This window comes from Ailuropoda melanoleuca, chromosome 17, assembly GCF_002007445.2.
Source record: "Ailuropoda melanoleuca isolate Jingjing chromosome 17, ASM200744v2, whole genome shotgun sequence".
NCBI lineage: Eukaryota > Metazoa > Chordata > Mammalia > Carnivora > Ursidae > Ailuropoda > Ailuropoda melanoleuca.
The window spans coordinates 40,138,440-40,156,494 of NC_048234.1; the positions used below are offsets into that span (position 1 = coordinate 40,138,440).

At 42.3% G+C, this 18,055-nt stretch overlaps 1 protein-coding gene and 1 pseudogene across 23 annotated transcripts in view; both read left to right on the plus strand.

Moving 5' to 3' along the window:
• The window catches only part of AOPEP (aminopeptidase O (putative)), a 324,976-nt gene that overhangs the window by 197,879 nt on the left and 109,042 nt on the right, over positions 1-18,055 (plus strand). For 18 of the 23 annotated variants that reach the window (XR_004621807.1, XR_004621808.1, XR_004621812.1 and 15 more), the window contains 2 exons: positions 7,770-7,872; positions 8,494-8,601. The exons of 4 other annotated variants lie outside the window; for them this stretch is intronic. Coding sequence is in view for 10 of the 19 variants with exons in the window: in XM_034647316.1 (XP_034503207.1) it covers positions 7,770-7,872; positions 8,494-8,601 (211 nt within the window). In the remaining 9 variants the exon portion in view is untranslated. Of the gene's footprint in view, positions 1-3,009; positions 3,099-7,769; positions 7,873-8,493; positions 8,602-18,055 lie in introns of those variants that run through there. One more of the 23 variants, XR_004621815.1, reaches the window with a different exon arrangement.
• Positions 10,454-11,900, plus strand: LOC105238099 (annotated as a pseudogene).

Genomic DNA, 18,055 nt, shown 5'->3' on the forward strand with positions numbered 1-18,055 from the left:
GTGAATAATGCAGTAGGACTGTTACCACTTCTCTTGTCTGGCTGGGCCAGAAAAGAACGGACCAGAACTGATCGAGTCAGATGCACTCACACATACACCATATTTCATTTTTAAACCGGTTTCATACACCTTCTCTTGGTGGTCTTACTATTCCAACCTCCTCACATTTTTCTCTCCTTAGTAACATTCATTGAGTGCTTCCGATGTGCCAAACGTTGTTCTAAGCACTCTACATACGTTATCTCATTTAGTCCTCAAAATGGCCCTGTGAGATAGTGAGATAGGTACTGGTACCATCTTCCTTCCCATGTGATAGTTGAGGAGACCGATGCATAGAGGTGTTAAGCATTGGGCCATGTTTCCACAGCTAGTAAATGACAAGCCGGGATGAAAGTAGGGGAGAGTCTGGCTCCAGAGCCCAGCTCTAGACCTCTGCTCTGCACTCTGTCTGACCCGCTCCCCAGCAGTCCTCCCGCTGCATTCTCATTGCTCCTGTTGAGCCTGTCTACCAGTGTGGTTATTATTTTGGAAGCCACATCAATCACCTCTTGTTGCATGTTGACTTTACAGACAATTTAATATACCAAATCTTTTTCATAGGCCAAGGCTTAATTTTTAAAACCTCTGTCCTTATTAACTATTGTCATATTAATTTTGGATCTTCATTTCAGCATGTGCTTGCTGTTCTTGACCGTGGATGCTGTCAGTCAACCAGCTAGACTCCCAGCTTGGACTGAAATGCAAATCTGTTACACCAGTACATCATCATTCCTTGGGCTCAGGCCTAAGTACTACTCCCTCTTGGTTCTAGCAAGTAATTAATCAGCAACCTTGAGCGCTGTTTTTTAATAAACTACAAGCCATGAAACAGACACCGTACACTCACCACTTCTACACCCAGTCCGCCAGCTGCCCTGTAGGAGTCAGGATGCCTGATGCCCACAGTGAATTTCTGGAAGTGGCCCTCTAGATCCTATGCTAACTCCTGTGGTTCATCATTTTCTGTTCTAAGCACTCATGAGCTCTCTGTTCAGTAACCCAGTCGCAAATTTTGCCTTCCCTCCTCTTAGCCCCTCTTCCTTAACAAATCAGAAGAGCATTTGTCTGTCCCCACCAGTCCCTTCCCCAGTGTCTCCATGATGATACCGCCAGAGGTTTCTGATCACCGGTGGAAGCTTTCAGAGCTGTGACAGGTTGGAACTCTTGAAGGGAGTCCCCTTCCCCTGTCCCAGGCCTCAGTTCCCACAGAACAATGCTCATTCTGCCATGTACGTCATTCTCCTTAGTGGGAAAGTTGGAGCAAAGTGGGAGTCAAGTAGTTCTGTTGGTTTTGTCACCTCTTACCAGGTGGTCGTCTTTATGCTGTGAACATGACTTCTAAAGCCCCTTTCGTTGTCCTGGACAGTCTCCATTAGCATCAGCTCGTTCTGACTTTTTGCCTTCCTGGCAAGGATTTTACAGCTTCTGGGCTCTTGTATTTAGTTTAGTTTTGTTTTGTTTTTTTCTTTCTCCAGCACCCTCCCTTCCAACTTTTGAACATGTCCTCTGAAAATTCACCTTATGGAAATGTCCCACACAGTCATAGTGGGGTGTGTGCTCTCCATTTTCTCCTCATCTCCTTTGAAAACACGTCCAGATTCTCTCTTGCTATGTTGAATGTGCTAATGTCCAGCTCAGACCATTGTATTAATCTGTTCTTTGTTTTTTCTCTGGGATTTTGTCTCTTAGAAATTTCTGATTTATGGCCACTCAAAACCTTAGGACTGTTTTGGTTTTGTACTGATGCTTGTTACCTCCTGCTTTTCTAAATTTCATCTTTCATGTTCCTACCCTGCTTATCAAAATTTGCGGACTCTGTTCGCGTTTTCTACAGTTCTGCTAACTACAGACGCTTTCCTTGTCACCTTCTTCAGGGGCTGACCTCTCCTTCTATAGGTTCCAACCACCGGCTCCTTTCACCATCAGGGACAGAATATACCGTCATCACTTTCCTCTGGCCCCTTGGAGGGAAGCCTCCTTCTGTCTTAAATCATCTTAGCAATTGCCTTTTTCAACACCAGGGCAGTATCCTGCTGTGTCGGCTGCAGGATAATGGTCCCTGACGGGGAAGAAACTTCAGACTGGATAACTGTTAAATCCATTGTGAAAAGCACACAGATAATCAAACTAGCCAAACAGTAGCTCTGACACGATACAACATCATTAGTTAAAGGTGTGCACGACTTTCCGTCCCCTCTTCTCTGGTAGTCCCGTCGTGCCAAGGATGCACATTTTATAGACGGGAACATTGTTGCAAAAACAAATGGAGGATATAAGATTCTTGTACTTTGACTCATTCCACCTTCCTTTTTAACCCAGAAATGTAGTCATTTTCTCACAGAGTGGTGTAGACTGTGGGCTTGTGTGTCAGGAAGCTGCCCAGACCTAGCTCGCTAGAACTGTAGGCAACACCTGAAATCTGTTGTTTCTTTCTGTTTGTTTTCTGACGATGCGGCAAGGAGCAGCTTGAAAGACCAACCCCTGAAGGGTTTACGCTCAAAATTCGGTTTCGCCAAGGAAAGGTGGAAGGGCACATGTATGTGTCATGTCTTCTTTAAGATAGTTTTTTATACTGGAATGATTTTAGACTAACAAGAAGTTACTAAAATAAGACGTCCTGTGTAGTCTTCACCCAGCTTCCCCTGATGAGAACGTATAGGACCAGAGGGTGAGGTCTTGTGACCGTCTCTGCCTGTGAGAGGCAGGGTCGGCGGCATTCCCTGAACTCCAGTCAGAACGCGTGACGACCTAACAGCAGCATTCGTGCTGTCCTTGCAAAGTGCCAACAGGAACTCTGGCTAAGCGCCGTTAGATGCTGCAGCAGCCCAGTGAGGTGTCATGGTCACAGTCACTGTCCCCTTTCCACAGTTGAAGGATCGGGCTCCATGGGGTTGGGTGACTCACCTGGCACTTGAGTGGCAGAGTCAAGATTCACACCCAGACTCTTAACCAACGTTGCTTCCCCCGTAGGTCTCACATGTGCACTTGGGGCTCCGTGGAGTATCGTGAGACCCGTCTCCGCACAAGGGTACTATTTACCTTCCTCCGTTGTGGTTCGGGTGAGTGAGGTCCTGCTCCCGGCCCTTCACACCTTGTGGTTCGGCTGTGATTGATAGACAGACAAGCATGCCGAAGTGCTGAAGAGAGATCGTCTCGTTTCTTTCTGTCTCATGTCTGGGATGCTTAGTCTCTGGCTCCGGCGCTCCGGTGGCGCATTTATAGATGAAGCTATCTCGTGGCTCTCGCTTCTGCTGCCAGGGGGTATGAGATGCAGAATGCTGGCAGACGGCCTGTCCGGACTGTGCCAGAGCAGTGGGACCCAATAAGACACGCCCAAGCACCTTTCAGAGGCATTTTCGCAAATCCCACCTTTGGTGATAATCCTGCAAGATCAGTCCTTTCTTCCGGAGGGTTGATTCTAAGGCAAATCACTGTGCATCAGATACCACTGCTATCTGACAGCTCTTTAAATGTCCATGTTGCTTCTGAGTGCTGTGAAAAAGCAAGGAGGCAGGAAGGGAAAGGTCATGCTAATCTTGGTTACATTCGGTGCCAGGTACAACAGAAACCAAGGGCATTTAAGCCCAAACGACCTTGGTAACTTGATCTCTCACATTCCACGTATTCCAGCCAAGGAAATAAACACTGGTGTATAATGCTCAAGAGATGCTTAACACTTTTACGTTTACGAAGTGCTTCCAAATTATCTGAGCCTCATCACACTCTCTATACGTGAGAAAACTGAGCTTCGGGGAGGGTAAGCAACTTGTCTTGGTTTCTCCACTTATGTTTGGCACAGCCACCATGGGGGCCTGGATCTTGGGAAAGGCCTCAGCGTTCAGCATGGACTTCGGTGTTCCATGGACCTGGGTTCCAGCCTCAACTCTGCCACTAACTAGCTTTGTGGTCTTTTCCAGGTCTCACTTTCCAGTGCTTTGAATGGGCATAATCATAGCACCTGCCCTAGCAGGTTCTTGGGAGGGTAGAAGGACAAGATGCATAAGAAGAGCTTGACAGAGTACCTGGCACAGGCGGTTAACAGGAAATGGTAGCTGATAGTATTAGTTCAATTCTCTATCCGTTAGGAATGAATCTGGCTATAATTAATAGAATAGTAAAGCAATCTTGACTTAAACAAATGAGAGTTCCTTTTCTCAGACAAAAAAAAGTTTGAAGGCTTGACCAGCAGCTGAATGATCCCATTAAAGACTATTTACATTCTTTCATTTGATGGATTCTGGTCTCCATAGCATATTGACTTACTGTCTCCTGGTTGCAAGGTGGCTCCTGTACCTCTGTCTACCAGTCATACTTCCGTCTATTGTAAGGGAAGCAAAAGCTCTCCCAGAACCCCACCTCAACCACAGTTGTCTCATTGGCTTGGACCGTGTCTTCTGACTATTCATAGCTGCCGGGACACTTGGAAAGTGAGCATTTCGCTTTTCAGCTTTAATTATATAAGAGGCAAGAAAGAAGGTAGATGAGAATGGGACTGAGCCAGTTGTATCTGTCACAGTTCTTTCTGCCTCTCCCAGCGTCATTTAAAAAACATACTTGATTGGTGCTCAGGCGCAGAAGGCGTCGTCAATCCTCATCTTGCGTTCATGGCACACGAACAGCAAAGCTCCTTTTCTAGACTGATTCCCTTTTATTCTCACAAAACATGTACTGCCTTGTGTGCGTCTATTTTTTCTTAACTTTCTGATTGAAATGTAACATACATAAAGTCCATAGGTATTTCTAGATGGCTCAGTAGATTTTTACTATGTATCCTTGTGAAAGCACCACTCAGATCAATATATAGAACGTTCCCAGCATCTCAGAAACCTTCGTCTTTTTTCCCTGCTCTGTCAATACTCGCCCCCAAGGGTAAGCATTATTCTGGTTATTCTGGTCTCTTTTGCCTGTTCCTTGACCATAATTATTTAAATGGAATCATACATCGGCATGTAGTCTTTCTGGGCATGTCTTCTGTCACTCACCTGTGAGACTCATCTGTTTTTGCATGAAGGGGGAGTTGATTTGTTTCCTGCTTTTGTTCTCCATGCTTTGTCTCTCTGCCTAGACCTGGGATAAGTGGCTCATGAGAGCTGGAGTAGCACAGAAATGGAAGTCACCTTTTTCCCCACTCATGGAGTCTCTTTTCTTCGTAAAAACCACTCCCTTTGATCTCTCATAAAGCTTGCCTGCGCACTGCTCTCTCCAGCACGATGTCTACTTTAAAAGGAATCTCTTGGGGACTTGTATGTTTGCCTTGGATGCTGTCATCATAAAAGAATTTTCTTGAACACTTCTTCATTTGGAGAAGGTGAAAGAAGAAAGTAAGAGGAGGGATGCTTTCTGGAAGGACATATTTAGGCAAAGGGGAAAAAAGCACCAACTAGAGGCGTCACTAGGAACTTGAGCTAGAAGCCAGCCTTCGGAGCCGAGATTTGCGTCGGTCCTCCGTGTCCCTCCCCTTCTGATAGTCTCAGTACAAAGCTTAAGGCATAAGAAGCTCACAGCAAGTCTGTCCCTCTTGGGGCTGGGAAAGCTGGCTTGAATTTAGGCCGACTCTGAGAAGCCGTCCTCCTGCCAAGGCTGTGGGTGGTGGGCTTTGCCTATCAAAGCCAGGGTGGTTTTCTTTATAAAAACGCTCAGTCCCAGGACAAACTTGAGAGCAGGAATAAAGCTGGTGCTTTTCAGTGGAGTCTTAAATGAAGATGAAAGAGACTAGTTATTGCTGCAAGTATGGTCATGTATGTAAGTCAGGGATCAAGCACAAAAATTGCAACTATGCAGTTAGCTCTGGTGGCCGGTTGTTTTCTCTGCTTTAGGAATCTGCTGGTCCCATGCCTTATGTCTGCTGAGATAATGTACTGGAATACTCTGTGGAGACTCAATCAGGGGTTCTTGCTTGGCAGCTAGAACACACTGCAGAGGTCCTGACTGGCAAACTGGGCCATCCTCAGGCACTTCCATTCGGATCCAGCATCCTTACCCATTTGTGTCTGTGAGCATATGAGTTTAAGTGGATGAACCACTGAAATTCATTGCCTCTAATATCAGATGACCAAGCTTGAATTTAGCAGTATTTATTGCTAACAACTTAAGAATATTTTGTGAGGTTTATTGAGTAATTTTTGTAGCCCTGGCCCTTGCTAGGGGCTTTGCATGTATTATCTCAATTATTCCCCACAGGAACTGGGGAGTTAGGCGGGATCATTCCCAGTTTGTAAGTGAGTAAATTGAAGGTAAGAGAATTTAAGTAATCTGCCAATAAGTAGCAAGTAGTAAGAAGTGGGGTTGAGATTCAACACCAGGTCTCTCGGATTCCAAAGGCCACGTACCTTGTAACACCACACTACTTTTGAAAAATAAGCTCCCCCCTTTCTGATGTGCCAACCCGCTGGTCAGCCCTTGCCTCCCCTCACCCCAAATCACGCTCTTCAGTCTGTCTGTCCAGTGAGTGACTGGTTTTAGAACAGCTGAAAGCTGTAAATACCTTGCCACTCATTTTGATTTTAGCTAGTTGTTGAAGCTTCGTTATTACCCAGTTATATTTTTTAAAGGAATTTTAAAAAATACTTAATACTTAAAAAATAGGGGCACCTGGGTGGCGCAGTTGATTAAGTGTCCAACTCTTGGTTTAGGCTCAGGTCTTGGTCTCAGGGTCGTGAGATGGAGCCCCACATCGGGCTCCATGCTCAGCTGGGAGACTGCTTAAGACTCTCTCCTTCTCCCTCTGCCCCTCCCCCCCAGCTCTTCTGTCTCTCTCTCTCTCTCTCAAATAAATAGATAAATCTTTAAAAAGTACTTAAAGCTATAGAGCAAAATGGAAAGCATCCTGATAGATAATAAGGAGACATTGGTTTCAATGCTGAGGTCACCACGACTCAAAACAAGCTATGAGACTTGGGATGCAGACTTAATTTCTGTGTGCCTCAGTTTCCCTCATTTGTGAAATGAACAGGTTAAAGTCTATGCTGTTAATGTCTCTACCTGTTCTAAAAACATGGGCTGCTATGAATTTTGTTTTTGTTTTTGATATTCTAAAATGGCTTCAGAGTACAAATATTTCTTAAACCTTAACTGCTTAAATGCAAATTAAAAGAAGTGGATAACATTGGGGCTTTCAGAATTTTTTTTAAAAGATACTAGTTCTTTGCCCTCCTGAGTAAAGCTGCATTTTCCATTGCATTTCCCAGTCCATCACTCCCACTATATGAAAAGCCCATAGGTTCTTAAATAATTCATACTGCAGCTCAGATTCCTTGAGGGTCTGGCAAGCTTTAATTTTGGATAAGATGATGTAAAATATCTCCAATAGCCAACCTTGGGTTGCCAACCCAAATATAAATCCCTCCTTGTTTAATATATGCATTTATAATATAAACTGTTTTAAATTATACCTGGTAAAATTGAATAGACCTCAGACACTGTTGAGCAACTTTGAAAATAAGAAATAAGATGATATTGGGGCGCCTGGGTGGCGCAGTCGTTAAGCATCTGCCTTCGGCTCAGGGCGTGATCCCGGAGTTCTGGGATCGAGTCCCACATCAGGCTCCTCCGCTATGAGCCTGCTTCTTCCTCTCCCACTCCCCCTGCTTGTGTTCCCTCTCTCGCTGGCTGTCTCTATCTCTGTCTAATAAATAAATAAAATCTTTAAAAAAAAAAGAAATAAGATGATATTGTGGTCTAATTATTGAAAAACGTGCATACTTAAACAGAATTTTACTGCATCGTTTTAGACCCAATAAAGAGAAAACTGGCCACGTGAGTGACTCAGGGTCATCGGTCATCAAACATGGGCTCAATCCCGAGAAGGTCTTCATGCAGGTTCATTATTTAAAGGTAAGTGTATCTAAGTGGCAGAAGCCAGTTGTTACGGGGCAATACTCGTCAGGTTATACATGAAAACATATAAACATGGCTGGGGCAAAACTAAAAGACTATTCACATTGTGATGTCGTTTGACTGGGCGGGCATCTGAGAGTCCAAGATTTAAAACCCTTCATACCCCCAAAATGAGACATGAATTAGATTTCCTGCCTTGTACTTCCCTTCTCTCTGCTTCATACCAGTTTTGAAGAGCAGAATCTTGAAATTGCTGGTAGGTTCCAAGTAGAAGACAGGAGGAATAAGGACGTATTTTAAGTTGTGAAGGAGGGAGGGAGCTAGCTGAGGGAGACAGGAGCTGGGCCCCTCCTCACCTTTGGTCCTTGATGAACATCAGGTTTCATATAAACCAAGGAAAAACGAGATGGTGATACCATTAACAGAAGGGTTGAAAGCAGACTAGTCATTCCCTAATTTCCAGGTCCAGCCCTCCTGGATCTTAAGGGCAGCCCTGGACAGGTCAGACAGAACATTCTCTACGTGCAGAAAGCGCTGGTGGGAAGTTAGTTGGCTGCGTCGGAAGCAGCTTTCTCATGAACTCATAATAGACATCTTTTTTTTCTTCCTCTCTTCCAGGGCTATTTCCTTCTCCGGTTCCTTGCCCAAAGACTTGGGGATGACACCTATTTTGCATTTTTAAGAAAATTTGTGCACACATTTCATGGGCAGTTGATTCTTTCCCAGGTAATTTATGAGTCGTCATGAGTCCAGGATATATAATTGGAGGGAGTATGGCAAGTGGGGACTAGGTTATGTGAGTATCAAAAAAGTAGGGGAAAGATTTACGATTTAATGCAATAGGAAAAGTAGGGAGTTAATGAAGTGAATACAGGGAGATGTTGTTTCGGGGAGGGTGAGCTCCCTACAACTTTGGGACAGACTGTAACCCAAAACTGTCCTGTGCACTGGGATGTGGATAGTCACATCTTACGTGACCTTAAAAACAAAAACAGCGCAATCCTGCTCTTCCCTCTACCTGGAATAATCTTTGCAAGGTTGGCTCCTTCTTATCCTTTTGTCTTAGCTTGAATACCACAATCTCAGAGTCACCCCCACTGAACAGATATGTTCCCGCCATGTTATTATTTGCCCTTGTTATTGCCTTCATTGTCATTGCCATTATTCATAATTATATTGTCATTGGTGGGTCCGTTTGTTTTTTTTCTATCCCCTCCATTCTGTGCATATATGCTCGACAAGGCCGGACCATACTCCTTATTTCACCAGTACCTACTATGTAATCAGCACACCGTACATACGCCATATATATTTGATCAACAAATCAATTAATAACAAGATACACTGAAATATTCAGGCAGCCGGGCCACCAAACTATCTGAGAAAGACACTGTCAGCTTATACTGTTGTTGGGCCGGGCTGCACATAGCAAAAAAGTTAGCAAAGAGGGAGAGGCTCTGAAAACAAAGCTTGTGACTGACAGAGGACAGAGGATGCGGCCTCAACACAGATGGTCTGATGGGTATTCTTGATATTTGACAGTGGTGCTTATACACAGTTTGAAGTCACATTGTCCACAGTGTTAGATGTGATGTACGTGTGTGTACAACCTGAACACATACGATGGGAGTAGTGTGAGTGTAACAAGATGAGATGACTGTTCTTTGCCCCTACATTCTTTTTTTCTTTTGGTTGGGGGGAGTGGAGGGTCTTCCTAAACATATATTTGGAAAGGCATCTTGAAAATAGGCTCGGAAGTCTTATATGCTTGGTGGACCAGTTAGCCCAAACTCCCACTGCCTAAAACCACTGCTCAGCGAGCTACTGCAGTCTTCAATGAGTGCGTTGCACGTCCCGTGACTTCTGAGGTTCTGATGTTAACTTCCCGTGGAACACTTAGTGCCCCCTCTACCAGTTCGCTCAGGTTTTCTTTTGTTTATCTTCTCTGAACAATAGCTTTATTGGTTTTTCATGACAGCTTTATTGAGATATAATTCATATACCATAAATTTCACCCTTTTAAAGTGTACAAGTCAGTGGTTTTAGTATATGTACGAGGTTGTGCAACCCTCACCACTCTGCCATTTTCAGAATATTTTCATCAGCCCCACAAGAAGCCTTATATCCATTAGCTGTCACCGCCCCACTTCCACCTCCCCCACCCCCCCCCCCCGCCCCCGGGCAACTGCTANCCCCCCCCCCAGCTCCAGGCAACTGCTAAACTACTGTCTGTCTCTGTGGATTTGCCTCTTCTGGGTGTTCCACATAAATGGAGTCATAGAATATGTGGCCTTCTGTTTGTTTCCCAGAGTCCATAGTCTTTCATGGTTAATTCCCCCTTCTGTTTACCCCCCCTTTCTTCTGGGAAACAAACTGAGGGCTTCAGAGGGGAGGGGGGTGGGGGAATGGGATAGACCGGTGATGGGTAGTAAGGAGGGCACATATTGCATGGTGCACTGGGTGTTAGACGCAACTAATGAATCATGGAACTTTACATCAAAAACCAGGGATGTACTGTATGGTGACTAACATAATATAATAAAAAATATTATTAAAAAATTAGATTACACAAGGAAGATGCTTTTATAAACAATGTGGTAGCAACACTTAATAAAAAATGATAATTACTATTAAAAAAAAGAATATGTGGTCTTCTGTGCTGGATTCTCTCAGTAGCACAGTGTGTTCTAGGTTCATGTGGTAGCGTGGAGCAGCACCTCATTCCTTTCTTTATTTCAAGTTTTACTTTTTAAACTTTGGTAAAACATATGTGACAAAATCTACCATTTTAACCATCGTAAAATGTGTAGTTCAGCACATTAAGTACATTCACACTGTTGTGCAACTGTCAGCGCCAGGCATCTCTAGAATGTTTTAATCTTCCCAAACTGAAACTCGGACCCATTAAACAATAACTCCACCTTGTTTCCTTTCCCCCATCCCCCACGCCAGTCCCTGGCAACCATCACTCGAGTTTCTGTCTCTAGGAGTTTGACTGCTCTAGGTACCTCGTGTAAGTGGGATTGTACAATAGTTGTCCTTTTGTGACTGGCTTATTTCACTGAGCATAATTTCTTCAAGGTTCATCTGTGGTGCAGCACGTGTCAGAATTGCCTTCCTTTTTAAGACTGAATATTCCAGTCTTCTCTGCACTGGGAACCGCTCTCCTGCCGCAGCCCCTCATCCCCGAAAATGTCCGCTTGCGCAGAGTTCGTCTCCAACCCCTTCTTGATCGGGAGCGCCTCTGAGCTGTTGAGCCAGTCACTGTCTGCCAGCGGTCCAGTGCTGCTAAAGCCACCGGGGACATTGACAGATGAGAGCCTCAGTAGCTTGGCAGCCCCATTTCCCCTGACCTCACTTTTTCCCAGCCGCAGCTTCAGAACCAGCGCCATTTCGAGGGACATCCACACAGCGGCCAAGTTCATTGGGGCTGGGGCTGCCACGGTGGGGGTGGCTGGCTCTGGAGCTGGAATTGGGACTGTGTTTGGGACCCTCATCATTGGTTATGCCAGGAATCCCTCTCTGAAGAACAGCTCTTCTCCTACGCCATTCTGGGCTCTGCCCTCCCGGACGTCATGGGGCTCTTTTGCCTGATGGTGGTCTTTTCTCATCCTCTTCGCCATGTGGAGAGGCCATCTCCACCTCCCATAGGGCTTTCTCCCATGTCTGATCTGCCCTGTATGTTCCTTTTCCTATACCTCCCCAGGCAGCCTGGGGAAAGTGGTTGGCTCAGGGTTTGACAGAGGGAAGACAAATAGGTACTGTATTAATAAGACAAAAAAGAAAGACTGAATATTCCATTGTCTGCATATGCCACATTTTGTTTATCCATTCATCCGTTGATGGACGCTTGGGTTATTTACACCTTCTGGCTCTTGTCATAATGCTGCTATGAACATTAGTGTACAAATATTTGAGTCCCTGCCTTCTTGTCTCTTAATTGTATTTCAGGAACTGCCATACTGTTTTCCACAGTGGCTGCACTATTTCATATTCTCACCAGCAGTGCACAAGTGTTCCTATTTCTTCACATCCTTACGAGCAATTGTTCTGTTTTTTTAATAATAGCCATCCTAGTGGGTGTGAAGTGGTATCTCACTGTGGTTTTAATTTGCGTTTCTCTGATAGCTAATGATGTGGAGCATTTTTTTAAAGTAGGCTCCACACCCAGCACTTGAACTCATGACCCTGAGATCAAAGAGACGCATGTTTCACCAACCTACTGAGCCAGCCAGGCACCCCGATGTTGAGCATCTATTCATGTGCTTATTGGCTCTTTGTGTATCTGCTTTGGTGAAATGTCTGTTTAGATCCTGTGCCAATTTTTTATTTCGGATGTCTTTTATTTTTGAGTTGTTAGAGTACTTTATATATTCCAGATTCAGATCCCTTATCAAATATATGATTTGCAATTATTTTTTCTCATTTTATGGGTTGTCTTTTCCCTTTCCTGATAATGCCCTTTGTAGCGCAAAAGTTTTTAAGTTTGATAAAGTTCAATTTATCTTTTTTATCTTTGGTTGCTTATACATTAGCTATCATATGTAAGAAACCATTGCCTAATGGAAAGTTATGAAGATTTACTCCTATGTTTTCTTCTAAGTGTTTTATAGCTTTAGCTCTTACATTTAGGTCTCTTATCCATGTGAGTTAATTTTTATATATGGTGTGAGGTAGGGCTCTAACTCCATTCTTTTGCATGTGAATATTCAGTTGTCTCATGACCACTTGTTGAAAAATTATTCTTTCCCTCCATTGAATTGCCTTGGCATCCTTGTTGAAAATCAATTGACCACAAATGAAAGAGTTTCTTTCTGGACTATTAATTCTATTCCACCAATCTCTATTTCTGCAAGTACCACAGTAAGTTTGGAAATTATTGCTTTTCAACTGACACATACTTATTATTAAAAAATTCAAGCAATACATGGAAGTGCAAAGAAGAATGTGAAGTACTATTTAAAATCCCACCACTTATAAATACCCGTAATTAATATTAGGTGAACTTCATTCCAGGATTTACACTATTCTCTCTCTTTCTGTATGTTACATGATATGTATACATGCATTTGTATGTATATGTGTATACACCTGTAAAGATACAAAGGTATATGTAGAAGTAATTTTACAAAGGTAGAATTATATTAGATGTGCTTTTTAATTAAGTGTTTTCAATTTTATTTTACTTGAATTTAACAAATGAGAAAGGAACTAAAGTGAATGCAAAGAACTTTCCTGAGCTTCAAATAAATGTAAGAGAGATCCATTTCCTAAAAGATTCTTCCATAGTCAAGAAGGATGATTACAAAAAAATAATCTTTGAGGCTGAAGTTGTTATGTTTCCCTCTGTAGCTTCTTATTCCATTTTTAGAAAGCATCAGTTTATTCACTTCTGTAAAAGCTGAGGAAATTAGCATTTATGTACTTCTACTACTTTCCCCCCAATTCAAAACTTTTCATAATTAAATATTTTTACATAGTTAAAGTTTATATCATTTGTTATATGTGCTGTAACCATACTTTTCATAGCTGTATAGTCTTAGCTCCGGATTTAAAGGACTTCGGTTTCACCACCAGTCACTTTGCCATGCTTCTATATTCATGAGTGCCTTATTTTGATTCCACTTTTTGTTGGCTGAATTTTGTTATCAAATTGATGCTCGAGTTGCAGACTCACTGCTTCTGTGATTTTTGAGTTCTTGTGTGCTTGAGAATGTCTGTTGCCTTTATATTTGAATCACAAGCTGGCTGGGTATACTATTCTCCAGTTACATTTTCATTTCCTCAGAACTTTGTGGCTATTGCTTAACTGCCTTCTGATTAATAATGCTATAGAAACTTTTTTTTAAATATTTTATTTGTTTATTTATTTATTTATTTGAGAGAGGGGGAGAGGGATAGGGGAGGGGAGGGAGGATCAGAGGGAGAGGGGCAAGCAGACCCTGTGCCAAGAGTGGAACCTGACTTAGGGCTTCGATCTCACAACCTCAAGATCATGACCCAAGCCGAAATCAAGAGTCAGACACTTAAGCGACTCAGCCACCCGGGTGCCCCACTGTGGAAACTTTTGAAGTCAGCCTGCTTACTCTTTATGCCACTCAGATGACAGAAGAATTCTTTCTTTATCTTTGACATTTAGTAATTGACTCAGAAAATAGCTTAGTGTTATGAGCCTGCATCAGTTTTTTTTTTTTTTTCTTGCAAAGGAGTGTGCACTTCCAGTCTTACCTTCTGTTCTTCTTTCAGTGAAATTGTCTTAATTGTATTTTTTAACACATTGGGGTTTTTCTCCCTTGCAGGGCTCTGGATTTCAAGGTTGCCAGTTATCCTTATGTTATATCATCATTGTCCTCCATACCTTTCATTTTCTAATTGTTTTTGTCTTTTTCTTCTTCATGGCACGTGTTTATCTCAAGTGACATTATTTTTATTATTAATGTTATTATAACATTATTATTAATTTTTTTCTTTAATGTCTATATTTGTGTGTGTGTATGTTGCTAATTGTCCTGTACTGGTATTATTTTGGTCCTTAATTTATTTCCTTTGCTTTGAAATCTCTCTTCTCATCTCATTCTGTTGTTTTGTCATCTTGTCTCTGAGCTTTCATTTTACTGACTTTATGTTCTTATTATGATCGTTTGTGAATTTATTTTATAGTGTAAAATGTTCATAGAGAATTTTCTTCTGTTCTTTGGATTATGTTTTTTTTAAGACTGGAGTCTTTGTCTTTTATCCTGTTTCTTAGTTCTGTCTCACTCTTTATGTGGGCTTTTGTTACGTTCATTTGCATAGTTGCCATATTTTTCTTCTTGCTCTTTCTCAGCATGAGTAGCCTTGTCCTGACCTTTTATTTATTCTCATATGTATCGGAACGTTATTCTTGATTTCGTTCCCAACTCGTCATAGACATGTTTTCTTTCCCTCTGCACTACAGTCTGAAGCTTGGATGTTCTGCGTGGAGGGGGCGGAGGGATGAGCTCCACTGGGGCTGCATACGGCTTCTGTTGCAAGAATTTGGCTCCACTAACTCCTGAAATTCTGTTAAATGTTCCAGCCAAGATTCTCTTCACCTAATTTGGGTGCAGCTTTTTCCCCACTGCAGGTACTCTCTTAATTAATATTGTTCCTCCAGTTCAGTGTGGAGCTCTAGAAGCTCTATAGTTTATCAAAGAGCATCTTCCTCCATTGTTGATTTCCCAGCTTTTGCTCGTCTCTCTCCAGTAAAACATTTCTAGTCCCTTCATGGTCAAAAAAAAAAAAGGAGAAAAGATAAAGATATTCCTGTTTCTTTCCAAATGTGTGGGTATTTGTGAGAATTTGCAGGGTTTGGGCAATTCACCAGTCCCACTACTGCTAAGCATGAGGTTGGGGGTGGTGCAGAGGGAGGGCTGGGGGCTGTGTTGGAATCTTATGTTTCTTTCCTTAGTTGTCTCCTTTTGAAGTTTATGCCATGAGGCTGTCTTTCTTTCTTGTTTGGATGCCTCTGGTGACATTTCTGTCCCCCCCCCACCTTTGTTTTAGTGGATTGTGTTTTGTTTATATTGCTTGTTAGTGGTGAGGAAGACTGTGATCCAGTTTCTTTGCTCAGAAGTTCTTCAATTTCTTCTTTTTCCAATTTGCTTCTTAATCTTTTTCCTTGTAAACACCTCACCCACCCAATATTTTGGTATGATCACCATCCCAGTCACCACTGCAGGTCAACAGGTTAACATGACTTCTTCCTGAACAGTTCATGTCTCAGTTCTTATCCTGCCAACGCTGTCCTTGCTTAAATTATTTGGTTATTCGTTTTGCCTCTCTGTGACCTCCCCCTCTCTATGACCATGGTAATTATTAATAAAACATTTGCAAGAAATCACTAAACTTGTTCAATTATCAAGCCATTGCCAGTTTATCCCATAGAATCTATGTGTGCCTGCTTTTTATTGAATATTTTTACTAAGACTAAAAAATAATTACCAAATTACCCGTGTGGCAAAAATCAGTGTATTTTTTTTAATCATGCTTAATTTAGTGGTATTAAGTCTGGGACTGATCTGATTAGCATAGAGATTATTAAGAGAGTTCAAAATGAAAAAGTTTTCTCAAGGAATGTATTTTTTTTTTTTTATTGGGATGAGGGTTTGTAATAGTCTCCAAGAATCCAGATAAAATTTTATCCTAGACCACTGTCAAAACAGCAGGGGGCCTTTTCTGTTTTTGTTTTTGTGTTTTTTTGTCTTGTTTGTCTTTGGTTTTAATCTTTTTTTCAGACGTATTGTAGAGTGACAAACTGGAACGTTGGCATTTGTTGCTAGCTAACTTTGTCTATGATCCTAGAATCAGCCTTGAAGGAAAACCCTCCTTGTCCAGTTAAGATTTGTAAGTTGCTTTTACAAAATTGCCAACATGCTGAAGGGAAGAGGGAAGACGGATGAAAGAATTAAAAAAGAGGTGGTGAGGGAAGGAATAATCATAGGAGGCCTTTTCCTTTTTATGTCCTTCTGTTGTGGAGAGTGGGGAAAACCTTCTATCATGAGTCCACTCCAGCGTGTATGCTGGTTTACAGAAAGAACCAGGAAAACTAGCATGTCATGGTTAATGATTAGATCCATGAAAGGAGTAAGAAGGGCCAGTAGGGTTGAATCCACGGATGGCTGGTACAGCAATGGGGCCAAGAATCTCTTTGGATCGGATGGAGCCTAGACAGAACATCTAGAACCGTGGCTGGGCATTCACATAGCCTGAGGGAATACAGGCACTAGGACTTCGAGATGCCTGATGTGTTGGGGTTTTGTGATCCATTGTGATCCTCTGGACCTGTTGTCCCCTGCATTGGTTGGGAACATCCAGCAAGCTGCTGGGTGGCCTCCAGGTCTCAGCCCTAAGGCAGGAGAGGCAGATGGCAACCTACTAGGAGGCAGAACAAGGTTTCTTAAAAATGAAGCAAGGTTTCTTGGGGGACCTCCTGTACTTTTCCTATACTGACACAAAATTCTGGAACATTGTGCTCTGTAGTCCTGTAAAGAAAGATCCAACTGTAATTGGAAAATGCAAAAGGACAGAATTAAGGTTAACTTTGATTTCCTGCTTCTCCTGCAATTCAGTTCTCCCCCTTGTCATTGAGTTAATGTCATTTTCCCCCCACATAATTGAGCATAAATTACTGGACAAATATGGGGTAAGTTGATATGGACTATAAGGAGATAATGAAGCAAATTTAGTAAGAAATTATGATTACCACACTCAGATTTTTAAGAGGCAAGGATACTGTCAGTAAGCCAATGAAATATTTGCAAAGTAATCAATATATCAGATTGTGATAAATCAATTTTTAATTTAACCATTTTACAAAATAATTGTTAAAATTATAAAGATAATGACTTTAAGAACCTCACACAAAAATAATTCTTCACATTCTAGATATTACTCATTTCCATTTTTCTCCATATACCCACTGCAGGTGCTAGGAGGGACTTCATATGCGAGACATTATTCTATTTGGAGTTGTCCCTTTCCATTTTGACTTCATGATCCATGTTTTTAATATTAGTTTTGTTACTCCTTGTATCATTTATTGTAGGTGAAGCAGCAGTAGACAAATAATGACTTGGAAGGAGAACAGGTTAGGAGAAATAAATCTTTCATTAGTGCTCCTAATAGGGAGACTTTGCCTCTGGAAGAAATGGCCCTAGCCACCTGTAAGCACACAGAAAGGGACGGTGGCTCTGCTCATTGCCACAATGGAGAGAGAAAGAGAGAACACCTCGTCATACAAATTGTTCACAGATTTCCATTCCTCTCTAATTTGATCTGTTTGTAATACGGAGGTCGGTGCTGCTTCCATCTCACCCTGGATCTTAAATGGATCTCATCAGAGCCCCGTGCTGACGCTGGGTCTGCAGACTTGATTCTTGGCAGTGGGGCAGAGGGTGTGGCTTCTTTCCGCTGGAATTCTGGGTTGGTAGCGTCCTATTTGGTCTTCTGGGCTTACACACAGGCCCCTCTTTAAAGGACCTGTTTTAAAAGATTATTTTCAATTTATTAAAAGAAAAGCTTCAAGTGTTGACCTTATTGATTATTCAATATCAAGTCCAGAAAGTTAAATATTGTTCTTCTCTGTCTCATGTCCTGTATTTATCCAAAATGTATCTTCTCAAACCCTTCAGATAACTTAGGGTTAACACTAGCCTTGCAT